We start from the raw sequence: 17201 nt of genomic DNA, 5'->3' as shown, positions 1-17201 counted from the left end.
AGGCATGTGGTATGTTTTATTTACAAAACAAAGTATTACAATTACACAGTTAAGTTCTGATTACAACTAAATACATTTTTATCTTAAAAAAATTATTCTTACATATCAGCAAAACATAACCCCCGAAAAAAATAACTTTCTAAATCGAAACAATAAATAATATGGTGGAATTTTACGTTTTTTTCTAATCTGACAGTTTATGAACTAAATTGATATTTAAATTTATTTTACACCGTTTCAATTTGATTTTGGGATCCGTGTTTTGTCAATATATAAATATAATTGAAAAAAATTTAAAAAATGCGCTTATTGTCATCAATTACTTAAAAGTTTAATTTTAAAATACTTTGTTTTGTAAAATAAGTATACCACATACCTCTATTTGCAAACTTTTAAACCACGGAGCTCTATTTACAAATAAGGTAAACCACGAGCATTTTTTTCGTACTTTAACCTTTATTTTTTTTTTTGTGTTTTTATTTTTATTTTTATTGTTATTAAATTTGAATTATAATTTTGGAATTTTTTTATATTCCTGTTTCTAAATTTGATTTGTCTTTTGAAAAGTTAGGACAAGACATAAGAAGCAAGCATGGAAATAAGAAGATATTCAAATTCAAATTTAATATTATAGAATAGATATGATTGCTTGGTGTATATTTAAAATATTAAAAATTGATCCTAAATTTATTTTAAAGAAAGATAAGTTGGTTAAACAGAAAACTAATCTTTCATAATTTTATAAAACCATTATCATTGATGACACTTCATTTTTTAATAAAATAAATTCTATAACCTTAAATTAAAATTATACAATCATCTAGAAAAAAGCAATATAAATGTTCAATCATGATAAAAGAATAATTTTATTATTTGTAATGTTATTTAATCTAGTTTGATTGTCAAGACTTTAATAAGATTAAGAGGTAAAACACCTCTATCATGCATCTCACTAGAATCTTAAATAGCTTCAAGTACAAATAATCATAGGAACATGGACCACTATCATGTTTCTAACTCTACTTCCGATGTTCTGCACTTTGTCACATTTCAATTTCTTCAGATAAATGGTACTCAACCATGCCCATCTAATCTAATAATTATATGAATCGTCATCCATTTGCTATTGTTTTTTCTTGGAAATTTGGAGAATAACACTCACTATACTCGCAGTGAAACCTCATTTCTAGTTACTAAAATGTGAAAATCACCTCTTCTTGTTTTTCTTACTTCCCTGCACTTGTTTCTCCAGACTTTTAATCCTCCGACTCATAACCAGATTTGATGATATTCTTTGATCGGGAACCTTGGATGTTGATTCAACAGGTGGTGATGCAGTCGAAGAATTTTGTCCTGCTTTGATTTGCTCCAGTATCGAGGAAAGGGCTTGTCTTCGGTCTGTCAATCCACTGAAAGACGGCTGCGAAGCACTACTGGTTGGAGGAGGAACATGCATTTCAGGAAGGCCCAAGAACTTCTTCACCCGTGGAACCTTAAGTGCTGAAAGCAATAGGCAAACGCAGAAATAATTAGTTAGGCAATCACAACAGTTTCGACTTTCTTCCCTCAACTTTGAAATACAGCTTGGTAATAAAAATGCTGATTGCTCATGATTAGAATCAAAACTCACCCCTGCTGTAGGCGATCGAGAATATGTTGGATGTTAACCAATAACAAAATATAGCCTGCAAGTAAAATAGGAGCCAACATAACATATTCAGTAAGAAGAAAGCACATCTTAATATGTTGGATGCTAATTAACAATGAAACATGATCTCAAAATAACATCGACTTGGTGAACTTAAGGGAAGTGAACATTGTAATTAATTCATAATGGATGGATGTCACAAAGATGCATCACTTCCTCTCTCTCACAATATTACCTTAGGGAATCCCATGGTGAAGGGAACTGTCAAAACAGCAATTGCCTTAGCTATTATTTTCAAGGCAGGAGCGAGTGGATTTCCTTCCCCACCCTTTTGAAAGTCGTACTGAGGAGATATAATGTAGTCAATTAAAAGTGAGCTACAAAGGAGCATAGAGCAAAGCTAAGTATAGAGCAAGATGGAGAAGAACACGATAAAAAAAAAAGTAACAGCTTTTTTTTTCAACATGGGCATACCTTCAGAGCTATCCAGAATGTTAATGCTGTTAAAACCGGAAAGATGTATAGAGTATCAGGAGTACTCAAATCAAGAAACCAATATACTCCACCGCCTTTAAACGATGGCACCTTTTCTGCCATGTTTGAGATCTGGAAAAATTAGATCATGATCATTCCAACAGTTTTGCTTCATTTTATGCTGTTTCCAATATTAGAAAGAAAAAGGAAAAGAAAACTAAGTTAAGTAATTACCGCTAAGAAGAAACAGATAAAGACAGAACCGTAAATCAACACCCCCTTCAATTGTGCAAACCAAAGAGTCACACCATATCTGCAATTTCCCAAAAAATAAATGAGCCAAAATAGATGGAGGAATTAAAAATCACAAAAGCAGGCTAACATAATATAGTACAACCTCATGATTTAAGTCAGCAAGATCTAGTAAAAAAAAATCGCAAGAACAATACCATCCACTACAATCTAGTTATAAAACACAAGTGACAACACCAAAAAAGGCTAAATATTTCATCTGACCTATTTTTATTTTTTAAATTGATAATTTGGACATTCCTAAGCTATAGCTATCTATATAATATATACATAGCATTTGCTCATACCATAGTTTATCATACAACTGGGAAGTAACAAAACGTCTTGGCCACTTATGCATAAAGTACATCATTGTTCAAACTATCCCAGATACGACCAAAGGTAGTTTCACTGAATTTATCAATCTTGTTCGTACAATGGCAGTTTAATAAGGAATTGACAATTAGTTATGAACTACACATGATTACCTAGTAACTTGCTAAATGGTGCTTATATTAGTACCACATATAGTTACTAATCCCTTCTTATACCATGCAGCCTTCTGGTTAAAAGACATTGCTGAAGTTCTCACATTTGCCAGAACCATTGAATGATGTTTCGTAAAAACAGCAATCATTAGTATAACATGCGTCCTATAACTTATCTATCAGCATCTGAAGTTTATGGAGCATCCAACATGAAGATCTAGTATTAAGTCATAAAAAAGGCCATATGAATTTTTTAGAATTGATTTTCCTACAAGCACGCAGAAAGGTTGCTTACTCTTTGAAAAGCGTCAGCAGTTGTTCGTTGCCCTCATACATATCCAAGCCCTGAATTATTAGTGAGAGAAAGCATGTGTGAGAAAGGAAGTTCTCAGATAAAGCATTTACTTGGACAGCATTTTATGCAAGTGTGCTCAAGAAGAATACTGGGCAATCATAAATAAGGCCAAAAAAGACAGAAGCAGAACATTTTTCAGATGGCATCCTTTATTCAAAGAAAGTCACCTGTATTTCTTAGCTAACAAATACCATAACGAACGTGACAAGTTGATAACCACAAGATTAGCAAGCTTCACATATTATAGGTTTCATCACTGATGCCCAAATGCCTTTAGCTAAAATATCATACCTAAGTCATGAGATTCAATCTTTATGTAAGCTATCATTTAAACGATACTGCTTAAGAGAATATGCAACAAAACAGGCTTAGAAGGTGATAAAATAATTAGCAAATGGTGTAAGTTTATCATCTCCAAATAGCATGTAAACCATGTTACAAATGATAGGATAATTAGAGAAGTAACAACTATCATACCCCATCTCGCAACTTTTGGTGTATCTCCCCCAAACGTTGTTTGAATTGCTGCAACATGAAAAAAGAAATGTCGCTATTGAACAAAGTTAAGCATGAAACAACAATTTTTGTGAAAGTATTGATGTGATACGGATGCAAGAATTAATGAACACAACAATGCAGGTACACATGCTGCAACAAATGTTTTGGTAATCAGAATCCTGGAACAGTTTGATCAAGGTATGGTATATTTGGCATCAATCTTGTCAGTGAAGCGGTATAATCATAGATACTACAAAAAGATAAAAGAAAACAAATAAACAAGCATAGATTAACCTATTCGACTAGGCATCAAAATGAAGATGCACAACAAAAGCGTAGAACAAGAAGAAGTGCACCTACAAATAATGGTAGAAATTTGATTTATTTAGCAAATTAGCAATTGTAAACAACTTCAGAAGCATCGTAATTGTAGAAGTTCCAGCAGCTCAATACTAAAGTTTGAAACTTCTGAAAAGGGAATAACAAGCATCTGGGAACTTAATAGAAAAAGAAGAGAATAACAAAGAGGTGAGACTTTAAATAAAATATGAAACAATTTTAATTTCAAAGAGACAATGTTAAAGCTTGTTTGTTTACGAAAAATTTTGAAAAATTTTCCTCCTTTTTAAGTATTTTAAAAGAAAATAAGTAAATAGTCAATAAAGAAACATTCTAAAAGAGTGGAAAAGAACTTCTTGTTTTTTTCAGAATGGAAAATTCTTTTCCAACCCTTGAAAATTAGAACTAAAAATACAGAGATAGACAAAGAAGCATCAAGCATCAGCATCCTAAGCAATCAAACAAATATGCTAGAAGTACAGACCATAGCAAAAAAAATCTATAATATGTGTGAGAGAACAAGTGTCAAATAAGGAACAAATTTTACCCTACAAGTTGCACGTACAAGCCAGACATTCACAACAAAAATACCAGCGAACAATGCAAATAAGAGGACTGAACAGGAAGATGCAGGAGCAAGAGATAACTTACCGTGAGTTGTGAAGTAGCTTTCTGTTGCTTTAGCACAAGTGGGAGGACTGCCACTCTAACGACTAGAGTTGTTAACGCAATAGAAGCCCACCTAAAAGAAATTTTGAAAAAAAAAAACTCTATGATGCCGTGAACATACAATAAGAACATTCAAAAATACGTTTCTGGGCAATAAAATACACAACAAAGTTACATTGTGCTTGAAGTGCTGAAGTTTCAATCCAAAAAGTACGTTTCTGGGCAATAAAATATACTCAGATGCACATAAATATCTTCTTTGCATCCCAAGCCATTACTTTATGGAATTTGTGAAATAAATCGCTATTCTATAAATGTCAAATTACACCAAAAATGGTAATTGTTTTGCACAGTTAGTAGGCACTGTATGCACTGAAGTTGAATTAAACACTTTGGACATCTATCTCTCTGCAGATAGATACCAGTTCAAGCCGGTAAAGGAATGGACAGCATCAATAAAATGTTGAAGTGCAGCAACAGGGAAAAAAGAATCAGCAGCAGCAATAGCAACTTCATTGAGAGCAGGTGCCTGCGAGGCAACAGCTTGTACAGTGGTATCAGAAAGAACATCAGAGACATCAGTCACCAACTCAATTTTGTCCGTCCCTTCACCAGTAGTGGTTGACATATGCCGAGAAAAGGAAGCCCCAATTCCAATTGTTGGTGAAAGAGAGAAATCAATGCATTTGACGTAACCAAGTAGGGATGAATTAGTAAAGCCACTTACAAAACCCCTATGTTGTAAGAAATTGCTAGTCCCCTGCGAAGATGGTCCTTTGGGGATGGGATCATGTTTGCTATCATCATCATGATGAAGAACGTAACCAATTGACGGGTGGCATTGTCGTGTAAGAAGGTTTGCCCTGGTTGAGAGGCTGCGGATGTAAGCCATTGATAACGATTGAGATGTTGCAGTGATTTGGTTATCGAGAATATAAAGAGGAATCGAGCTGGGTCATGGTGGCGGTGGGCAAGGGTTTTGTTTTAATGGAAAATCAGCAGAAAGCCATGAGGAATGAGGATCGAGCATACAAAAAGGCGAGTGGTGAAACCTTTCTTTTCAAATAAATAACACCACGTCGTACGTATAAGCTCAATAAGAAAGCTGATTGGCGTTTTTGGTGATACAATAGGCATTACTTGGTATTTAATTAAAATGTTAAACACTTACAAATATTTGGTACAGGATATTTCGACTGTTGTGCGACTTGGGGGTGAAACGGGCATGGCAACAAAAATGGGCATTATTCAATAAAATGCGTTTGTAGACTGCAATGGATGTACTGATTGATAATAGAGGGAGAAATATGATCTGTATTTATTGTTGGATTATTTTATTTTGGTTCCATCGGATGGGTTGAAACTATTGAAGACTTTCATATATATATATATATATATATAGAGTTAATCTATGCTTACTTTGTTTTTGACAAAATAAGCCTTACTTTGTTTTTTCCACCATTAGATGAACTTACTTTGTTAAAGTTCATCACCATCTAATGGTGGAAAAAACAAAGTAAGGCTTACTTTGTCAAAAACAAAGTAAGCATAGAATACACCCTTTTATATATAGAGAGAGTAGAAATTGTCTTCATTTAGCAGCAACAAGTACAGTCTAGCATCACCTTCTCCACCTACGTTTCCAATCATAGGAAATCTTCACCAACTCGGCTTGTGTCCTCGACATTCTCTTCGTAAATTGGTTGAAATCTATGGCCCCATCATGTTGCTTCATCTGGATAGTATTCCATAAATTATCTAATCAACAGATCTGGCCACCTTGTGTTCCATAAATTATCTCATCAACAGACATCGCTCATGAGATCATGAAAATCCATGATATTAACTTCTCAGATAGGCCTAAATAAAAAATTAATCAAATAAGTTGATGATTATCATATTCATGAATGAAGCTGCTTCTAATTCCCGATCCACGCTTCAACCTTAAACACTCTGATACTCCATTAAACGCATGAAGAGAAGCTCAAAGCTTTCTTTCATACTTCATATTTTTCATTATCAACAGTAGAACTAGTAATCGAGGGCAAAAAGGTATTATTATTTCTAGCTTTGAGTCTTTTCAAGAGAAGATTAGTGATCTTTGAAGGAATGGGAAGCTTAGAATTAGTAGACAAAGAAGAAGGCCAAAAATTAGTAAGAGTCTTAACTCCATATGATTGACAACATCAAATCTTCTTCTTCTTTGTCTGTTCATTTAAGTCAGAATTAGAGATAAGGATTAAATCCTAGTTTTGTTGATTAGAGACCATGGAGGGTTAGTGCAACATCTTAAGAGAGAGAGGTTTTAGAGAGAGGAGGGATGATTAAATGAGAGAAATAAAGTAAAGGGATGAGTTAGAGAGAGAAAAGGGAGAGAAAAGAGAAAGAAGAGGTATAAAAGTAATTTTATTATAAGCGGTTAAACTGCTGATGTGGGGTGTTGACTTCGTGTTGACCGGTCATTTTTACCAGCTGTACACCAAAATGGGATGTCACTTATAAGTTCGTACATATTAGTGAGACAAATCGAAGGTTATGCACTAAAGTGTGAAATTGGGTAAACGTTGTACACTATTGATGAAATTTATCCGTCTTTCTTTGCACGATTCTTCGTCATAGGTCCAATTGACAGCTCCAATGGATCCCTCATGCTTCTACTAGGCTCCTTAACTCCAAGCTCCTTTGTTCCATGCTCTTGTGTTTTTGATATCACTTCACATATATTACCGGTTCGACCGATTGAATTGAAAATCGACCAGGTCTTCGATCTAGGAGTGAGCAGAACCGAACAAAAAACTCCAAAACTAAAAAAACGAACCGAATTATATTTTGATTTGGTTCGATCCTAATTTTTTCGATAATTTGTTTCGGTTCAGTTTGGTTCGGTCTAAAGCTGAACCAAAATACAATATATATTACTTTTAGTTTTAGAGTTTTAAATTAATTAACTAATTATATATAGAAAAGAAAAAACAATTAAACATTTTCTTTGTCTTAACTAATTATATGATTATTTTCTTGGTGATATAACCCTAATACACGTAACCAAAGGTTTTATTAACTACACCCACGTACCATATCCTCCTGATAACTCTAAGGTAACCACCATCCAGGTAACTTCCTCCTCAATTCTTATAAATAGTCTTTCAATTAATGAGGAGGGGGTTGGCTTTTAGAGAGAGAAAAGAGAATACTATATTTGACTGTATCTGACTTAATCATCGGAGCGTTTGTGGGAAGACCGCTTCCCACACTGTAACAGGTTCAATCCTCAAGGAAGATCAACCTTCATCTGAAGACGTTCAACCTTCATCCGAAGATGTTCAACCTTCATCCAGAGACGTTCAACCTTCATCCAGGAGGTTCGATCCTCAAGGAACGTCGGCTGTCATTATCCTAATTGGAAGGACCGCCTTCCTTCAGAAGCTCAACGATTGATCTCCCATTTTACAAATTTATTGTTTAGTTCAGGCTACAACAATTGGCGCCGTCTGTGGGAAACATCGATCAAAAAGCCATTCATTCTATGTCATTGATAGGGGTATTTTACCCTACGGTTCAATTTTAGAAGAAATAAATGAGTTTAATTGCAAAAATAGAGTGTTTTAATAAAATAACGGAATAAAAATAAATTCCGTACTTTCAGTTATTTTTCCATATTTTTTATTAATATTAGAAAATAAAACATCAAGCTAACTCGGCTCTCGAGAATTGTATTTCAGGTACGAACAAGGAGTGAAAATCCACCACAATATGCGGGGCGTCTCATTCCTTACGCGGGGCGTGAAACACCAAGTCAGAAATAATTACCTTATCCACAGACACCACGTGGGATCTACTCAGCATACGCGAGGCGTATACCACCTTACGCGAGGCGTACGATATGTGTCAGAAATAATTTGCCTAATCTTGAAAGTCAGACTGCACGGTCTCCCTGAGTCAACTATCCATACGCGGGACGTACCACCTTACACGCGGGGCGTGTAAGGAAGTTCTTCAATGCAAAAAGCTCAGAGACTCTTTTACGCGGGGCGTACTTCAGCTACGCACGGCGTAAAAGACCCAATTCAAGCAATAAAAACTCAGAAACTCAAACACGCGAGGCGCATCCCAGTCTACGCAGGGCGTGTTTGAGACAACAAGATCTGGAATTGGTCCACATGCAGGAGATTTCTGACGGAATGGGCAAACACGCGGGGCGTTCCACACCCTACGCGAGGCGTATTATGGGATTTCTGCACAAAATCATGTTCCTCCATGCTTGCACCTTGTGGAATTACAATCTTACCCCTAGCTTGATGTGTATAAATAAGAGTGACTAGCACTCATTTGAAATACCTTAGACACCTTGTAATATACACCTTCTTGAGATTAAATTCTTGTCATTTGTAGTTTTAGATTTTGTTTTTAGGCTTTATATAGCCAAACTCTTCCACCTTGAGAGCTTGTTCGTTGATTCCGGCATTCCATCAAAGTTCCGCTCTATCTCCGTGCACCAAGATCGAAAGCTCCACCATCCAAGTCCTAAGAGACGGCTTTGAGTCCGGTTAGCTAGTTCCGAGGGTGGATTCTTCCCTTTACACTTGCTAATTAGCTTGCACTCATCTTATGTACTAGGCTTGGTTGTAATTCATATTTACATTCTCCATATTTATAATTTATGATTCATAATCTTCTTTTCTATATATGTGTTTATGTTTGTTACTTGTTTTGATATTCATAATTGATTATTGTGTAGGAGAACACGATTTCCGACGCCATTCGGGCTATCTTTAGGGATTCATATAGGTGTTGCCTTACCGGAAGTGACAAACCGGAAACCGTAGGAATTGACAAGCCACGGAACTTACGGGCCCTAATTTCTAATCCCGAGCATTAGACACGCCTTGACTAGGAACCACATAGTCTAAGTACTTCACCGGTCTGTCACACTACACGTAGTCGTCATTGCAAAAACAAACCATCAACCGTATAAACACTAGAAGTCGTTATTTGTCATATTTATATCTTATCGCATCCACATCATTTCATAGAGTTTTGTTATATAAATTCGCCTCACCTGTAGTTAGGACTAGTTTGTAGTTGGTCCCCATATCAAACCTCAAAGTATTCACCGCTTAAATAACGTATAAAACCGAGTCGTTTAATACTTATAGTTATAAATCCCGTGGATTCGATACCCGGTCTTAACTGGATTATTACTTGATACGACGGGGTACACTTGCCCCTAAGTAGTGACGTCTAGTAAAGATAGAGCACTTAGAAAGATCACATCCATAGTCATAACGCACTTATCATAATACATATTTTGTCGTAGAAAACACTACACTAGACGGCACGCATCAATCATCTACTTTTTGTAATCAAAAGGGGTGCCTCCTAAGAGATCTCAAGTTCCACCTTCTCAAACATCCCATATTCCGGACGAGCACGATGCACGCCAAGCCAATGAAGAAGAACGTGTGGAACACGTTGAAGACCAACATGGTCCATCAAGAGCTAATCCGCCCACCGTTCCCTTAGCGGACTATGAGGAGTTGAAGAAAAAATTTGAGGAAAACAATAATCAACTCCAAGAGTTAATGCTTTTTGTTCAAGAAGAGATACGGGACAAAGAATTTCGGAATAAGGAAAAGCGTCCTGAAGTCGAGTTATCACACGATGAAATCTCAGAACCACATGAAGGAGGAAAGCGTAAGGGAAACAACTTAAAGATCCATGAGGTTATGGAGAGTTCTTGTAAAGAAAATTCGAAAGCACATGAGAAAGCCGGAGAAGAATCCATGTTCAGCGTGAAAGAGACAGTAGATCTTAAGAGGATGATCGAGCAAGTGTTAGAACAAAAGAAGTTGGTTCCGAACCGTGACGAACAAACGGCAAGAAAATTTCCCTTTTCAGGAGAGATCATGAATAAACCTCTCCCTCGAAAGTTCAAGATGACACAACTCATCACTTACTCTGGAAAAGGTGATCCCTATGATCATATGCAGAATTATGAGGCAGTAATGCTATTACATGGATGGGAAGATGCTATAATGTGTCGAGCTTTCTCTCTCACTTTATCAGATCATGCTCGTACTTGGTTCAATAGCTTAAAGGAAAGCTCCATCTCCAACTTTGATCAGTTGAGAAAAGAATTCATAAAAGCATTCATCATTAACACCAAAAGGAAGAAGTATGCAACATATCTCCTTACAATAAAGCAAGATGAAAGAGAAAACTTGAAAGATTATGTAGAAAGGTTTCGCACTGCAACTCTCGAGATTCATGATCTCCAAGTTAGAATGGCAGTTGCGGGAGTACTTCAGGGAACAAGATCGCGGGATCTCCAAAAATCTCTTTCCTATGATCAACCTTCAACCTTGGGCGATTTGTTCAGCAGGGCTAATAAATTCATTCTTTCCGAAGATGTGATGAGGAGTATAGGGGCGAGAGGAAATCAAGATAAAAAAAAGGAAGGAGAGGGACGAGGTTGATGATGTAAAAAAGGGAAATGGAAGAAGAAATGAAGCAAGACATGCTCCAAAGTTGAGATATGAGAATTTCACACCTTTACTCCAACCACGTTCCAATATCCTGGCAGCCATTGAAAGATCCGGACTCCTTTACTCCAACCACGTTCCAATAGTCGTCGTCTGTGGGACGACCTCATGGATGACGAATGTTCGCACCAACAATCAACCTCACAATTCGATGTGGTAATCTCTATGCTTAAAGACATTCATGAAAGATTATCTAACACTGAGGCATATTGTAGGGATTTAGGAAATCTACTTGCCAGATTGAAGTCTCCTCTTGATTCAGCCTCGGACGAATCAATTCGAGATACCAATCCGGTTGGTCAAAATGGAAAGCTCGAGTTAATTGAGTTTTCTCAAGAAAATTCTCCAAATAATAAAGGTTGTCTCAGTTGCGAGGAAACGGACATCGATGAGCCGGTTGTGTGCGGGCCCATGGGAATGAATCCAAAACTAGAAGAGTTTGAGGTTCCTTCTACCTCGGAATATTTTACTCTTTTTGAACTACCAAAGGAGTCAAAAAGGGAGCAAACTAAACTCTTCATTAATTTCTTTAAATGTAGTTTTTGGTTTTTATTAATTTTTATTGAGACTAATAACCCGTTTTGCAGGTACGGGTTGTTTATTCAAGAATTTGAATTTCTCACGCGAATGGAAGCATACACCTAGGAGGAAATGCTCAGTCGAGCTCACCGACTATAACGTAGCGCTTCTTGGGAGGCAACCCAAGCTCGAATAAGGGAGTTTTCGTTCCCAAGCCTTTATTTATCGCATTTTATTTCCCGTATTGTTTTTTTGTTTATGCTCTCCTAAAGCCAAAAAAAATCAAAAGAAAAACAAATCCCATGTTCGATCCAAAGGAAAATAAGCCACGCGGGGCGTACACACCTATACGCCCCGCGCATCCGCGTATCTAACCTTTTTTCTCGCGGTAAAAGGCATGATACGCGGGGCGTTTACCCCTTCACGCCCTGCGTAAAGATCGGCAGTTAAATGCCTCAGAATAAAAGCCACGTGGTAGGACACGCGGGACGTGTCCTAGGGCACGCCTCGTGTATCCTTGGGGAGTTGTGAATTACAACTCCCCATGGCAGCTTTCCCACTTTTTCCTTCCCCAACCTTTCCCATCACTCTCTCCTCTTCCCCAAAAATCTTTCCCACTTCTCCACTCCACCTCTTCCTCTCTCCAATCACATTCCACCTTTTCAAAATTTAAAATCTCTTTAACCTCCCTCCGTAATGAATTTTGTCTTAATTACCCTCTTAATTATAACATAAAAACATTAAAAATAATTAACAAATCATAAACACATTAATTGAAACCCATAAAAATTCAAAAACTGCTAAAAAATCGAAATTTTTTTTTAACTTCCTCCTTTTACGCGGGGCGTATCCCCATGTACGCCCCACGTCCTTCCCTTTTTTCCATCAAAAAAGGGCAGGAGGTGAAATACGCGAGGTGTGCTCCCTTTCACGCCCCGCGTATCTTACCACTTTTGCAATTAATAACGGTCAGGAGGTGGGATACGCGTGGCGTGGCCACTTCACGCCCCGCTTACCCCTCTGGGAATCCGAGTTTTACTTGGATTCCCCACTCCTCCCCTATATAAATCCTTCCTTTTCTCCCTTTTCTTCCTCACAACTCATCCTCACTCCCCCCCCAACCTTCCTACACATTCTCTCAATTCTTCACTCACACCATGGTTAGGCGAAAATAAACCGCCGACATACGTCCCCCACGGTCCACTCGGGCCCGTACCGCCCGCACCTAAAATTAACAACAACAACCACCACCCGAACAGGAGGAGACACCACCACTCACCCGACAAACCGGGCGCCTTTCCATCTCCTCACCGAAGAGGAAGCCCAAAACTACCAAACACTTTCCGCCGCCCACTTTATGGAGCTCCCATACATTGAGCGGAGCACTCTTGACCGCTTCGACCTTGGCGGGGCTTTCGTGGAGCGCCTCCGTACCCTCTCTTGGCTCGATCACTTTCATGCACGGCCACACATTTACCCCTCCTTAGTTTTGGAGTTCTACACCACCCTCACCTCTAACAACGTCCCCGGTGCCGCCCTCTTTAACTTCCGCCTTCACAACCACCCCTTTTCCATCGACACCTAATGGCTCCGCAACCATTTCACCCATCAAGCGGAGGGTGGCATCTCCCATTGGCCCGAGGGTGTTTCTGCTCGTGATTTTTGGACCTCCATCATCGGGTCCGAGGATTACGATGTCTCCAACCTCCGCCCATCTCTCATCCGTGATCCAATCCTCCAACTTCTCCACCGCTTCATCTCCTTCTACTTTTCGGGGAAGTAGGAGTCCACCAAGGTCAACAAGGACGAACTTTTGGCGCTCTATTATTGTGCCAACAACCACGCCTACGACCTTTCCTATTTCATGGTCGTCCAACTCCACCACATTTCCACCCGAAAACGTGGCAAGATCGGGTTGGGACATCTCATCACTCTTTTCGCCACCTCTGCTCTTGGCGAGGCTGCCCTTGATCGCCTCCCAAGTCTTGAGCCTCGGCCCTTGGAGAAAAATGCCTTCAAATCCCTTAGGCGATCCACCTCGGGCCCGGGTGAAACCTCGGAGGCGGCCCACTCACATGAGGAGGAGGGTTTGGATTCGGATATGGGCCTCAATTTTAATCCTCCGCCCAACCATGACTTCAATTCCATATATGCTCGGTTGGACGCTCTGGAGGGCCACCAACGTGCCGATCGCGCCCATTACGATTCCCAATTCGCCACCCTCAACACCCGTTTTGACACCCTTGAGGCTAATCGCCTCATGGACCACTCTACCTTCATCACCCACTTCAACTCCATCGAGGCGCAACAACGTGAGGATCGGGCTCACCTCGATGCTCGCTTTGACGCCCTCACCAACTCCTTCGCCTCCTACTTCAACATCCACGGCAATCCTCCTCCGCCTCAACCATAGTTTCCATTTCTTTTTATGTTTTCCTTTGTTTTGTATTCTCATTGCTTTTCCGTTTTTATTTTGTTTTCGATCTTTCCGTTGTTATTTTTTGTTTTTATGTTTTTATTGTACTTTCTTTTCCGTTTCAATATATTTTTAATTTATGTTTATGTTTCGTTCTCTTGTCGTGTTTATTTTTCGTTGTTCGAAACCATTAATAACATTCACGCCGGACATACCCCCTTGTACGCCCCGCGTGCTCTTCTTTTTTCTTGTATAAAAAGCCTCGAAACTCAAGCACGCGGGGCGCCCCTCTTCGTGCGCTCCGCGTATTTGAGTCTCTGCCCAAAAAGAGCTCAAAACGCACCTCCTACGCGGGGCGCCTCCTGGGCACGCCTCGCGTAGGACCAAACCTTCAACAAGGTCCATTTTTAATTTCACGCCTCTTTTTGTTTTTTTTCTTCTTTTGCGACGTCCTTGGAATAGACGTCATTTTAATAACGCGGAGGGCCGTGCAACCCCGCACTTAACGTTTGTTTTGCACTAACAAAAACAAAAATAAAAAAAATAAAAAAATAAAAAATAAACAACAAAATAATTAAACTAATTTATTGATTCTTTAATTTTTCCGACACACTACCTTCCCTCGGAAATTAGCTAAAGTTCCGTTATTTATCGTTAAAGGTAAATACAGACGGAACACAAAGGATCGGTTTTAGTGAGAAATTTTAGTCTTAATTTTGAAGCTCTAGAATTTATACAAAGCCTAGGTTTATACTAAACAAAAGCATTGAGTCCTAACCCACATGTCATCTCCATAATGAAATTTAAAAAGGCAATAAAAACGGGATGTTTGAAAGTTTAGCGAAGACTCGATAGTACACAATTTAAACCCAAAATTTTGTGAGGTAATTTTGAGCCTAGAAGAGTTCGTACGAGAACTCTATTTCTTTCACAAATTTTTGAGAGCTTTGACTTCACCCGACTCATAGAGTTTGCACCTAATACCTGGTTAAGTACACCTATTTTGGTTAAAATGGCAATAGATGATAAAACGAGCCCACTTAGTCTAATTCTTTTCTTAATTTATTTTTCTCGTTTTTATCAACCTCTAAGAAACCCCTTCGAGCCTATTAATCGACTTCTCTTGTTAATACCCTTTTAACAATTAACCCTCTTTTTCCTCTTGTTTAAATACCAACAAAATCAATTCGCACCCGAAATAAGTCAAGGCCTTAATAAATGAGCACCATAGTTCTCGAGATCGTTTTTGTGCCGCTCTCAAAACAAAAAGAAAAAGAAGAACATAATAAAGAGCAAAAAGGCATTCTCAAGCTCCACCCGAGCAATTTCGAGTTATATTTTATGAACTTACCAAGGCCAAAATAAAATACGGTGCAATCATCAAAATGATATTTAAACTCGATTTTTCAAAAATTAACCACTAAAAAGCCACCCACATTACAACCCCCCTCCGGGTTCATTTTTAATGTTGCCTTAACCATAACATAGGAGGAAAAACCCGGATAAAAATGCAAACTCAAAGTGATCTCGAGTAAGTGCAAAGAAGAGTGCTAAAACACCGACCCATCAAAGTTTGAGCGTAAGAGTGAAATCCCTTGGTGAGGTACTATCGGGTTCTCAAAAGATAATCGACCCCCGTTAATATTGCCTATTAATTTTAATCATGGAGGTTTCAAATAAGTTTTGGTCACTCATTTGTTTGCGTAAGTACTTACCGAAAGCTTTGCATAAAACTTTAACTTTGAAATCACGCACTTGGTAAAACCAACCAACGGTTTGTTTCTTAATAATCTCAATTCCTTGTCTTTCGATTTCTTTTACTTGAGGACAAGTAAAACTTTAAAGTCCGAGGAGGTTTGATAGGGGTATTTTACCCCTAACTTTTAGCGTGATTTACGGTTCAATTTTAGAAGAAATAAATGAGTTTAATTGCAAAAATAGAGTGTTTTAATAAAATAACGGAATAAAAATAAATTCCGTACTTTCGGTTAATTTTCCATATTTTTTATTAATATTAGAAAATAAAACATCAAGCTAACTCGGCTCTCAAGAATTGTATTCCAGGTACGAACAAGGAGTGAAAATCCACCACAATACGCAGGGCGTCTCATTCCTTACACGGGGCGTGAAACACCAAGTCAGAAATAATTGCCTTATCCATAGACACCACGTGGGATCTACTCAGCATACGCGAGGCGTATACCACCTTACGCGAGGCGTACGACATGTGTCAGAAATAATTTGCCTAATCCTGAAAGTCAGACTGCACGGTCTCCCTGAGTCAACTATCCATACGCGGGACGTACCACCTTACACGCGGGGCGTGTAAGGAAGTTCTTCAATGCAAAAAGCTCAGAGACTCTTTTACGTGGGGCGTACTTCAGCTACGCACGACGTAAAAGACCCAATTCAAGCAATAAAAACTCAGAAACTCAAACACGCGAGGCGCATCCCAGTCTACGCAGGGCGTGTTTGAGACAACAAGATCTGGAATTGGTCCACATGCAAGAGATTTCTAACGGAATGGGCAAACACGCGGGGCGTTCCATACCCTACGCGAGGCGTATTATGGGATTTCTGCACAAAATCATGTTCCTCCATGCTTGCACCATGTGGAATTACAATCTTACCCCTAGCTTGATGTGTATAAATAAGAGTGACTAGCACTCATTTGAAATACCTTAGACACCTTGTAATATACACCTTCTTGAGATTAAATTCTTATCATTTGTAGTTTTAGATTTTGTTTTTAGGCTTTATATAGCCAAACTCTTCCACCTTGAGAGCTTGTTCGTTGATTCCGGCATTCCATCAAAGTTCCGCTCCATCTCCATGCACCAAGCTCGAAAGCTCCACCATCCAAGTCCTAAGAGACGGCTTTGAGTCCGGTTAGCTAGTTCCGAGGGTGGATTCTTCCCTTTACACTTGCTAATTAGCTTGCACTCATCCTATGTACTAGGCT

General features: G+C 38.5%; 1 protein-coding gene across 1 annotated transcript; it reads right to left on the bottom strand.

The window, feature by feature from the left end:
• Positions 1-850: 850 nt before the first annotated feature.
• On the bottom strand, positions 851-5887 carry LOC136233826 (mitochondrial inner membrane protein OXA1-like). Its single transcript, XM_066023509.1, has 9 exons — positions 5185-5887; positions 4745-4835; positions 3734-3781; positions 3197-3246; positions 2357-2435; positions 2123-2254; positions 1884-1991; positions 1631-1685; positions 851-1500 (listed from the first exon to the last, which is right to left on the bottom strand). The coding sequence occupies exons 1-9, from the start codon at positions 5652-5654 to the stop codon at positions 1208-1210; spliced, it is 1326 nt and encodes a 441-aa protein (XP_065879581.1). The 5' UTR covers positions 5655-5887; the 3' UTR covers positions 851-1207.
• Positions 5888-17201: the final 11314 nt, after the last annotated feature.

Source organism: Euphorbia lathyris, chromosome 6 (assembly GCF_963576675.1).
Source record: "Euphorbia lathyris chromosome 6, ddEupLath1.1, whole genome shotgun sequence".
NCBI classification, from domain to species: Eukaryota; Viridiplantae; Streptophyta; class Magnoliopsida; order Malpighiales; family Euphorbiaceae; genus Euphorbia; species Euphorbia lathyris.
The sequence above is the reverse complement of the archived record's forward strand: the minus strand, read 5'-3'. Positions and strand labels throughout refer to the sequence as shown.

Excerpts from the sequence above, each read along its gene's own strand:
- LOC136233826 (XM_066023509.1), bottom strand. The coding sequence starts at position 5,654 with ATGGCTTACATCCGCAGCCTCTCAACCAGGGCAAACCTTCTTACACGA. Across the intron at positions 1,992-2,122 it reads CATTCTGGATAGCTCTGAAG|TACGACTTTCAAAAGGGTGG; the intron begins GTATGCCCATGT and ends ATATCTCCTCAG. Across the intron at positions 1,686-1,883 it reads TCACCATGGGATTCCCTAAG|GCTATATTTTGTTATTGGTT; the intron begins GTAATATTGTGA and ends TTTTACTTGCAG.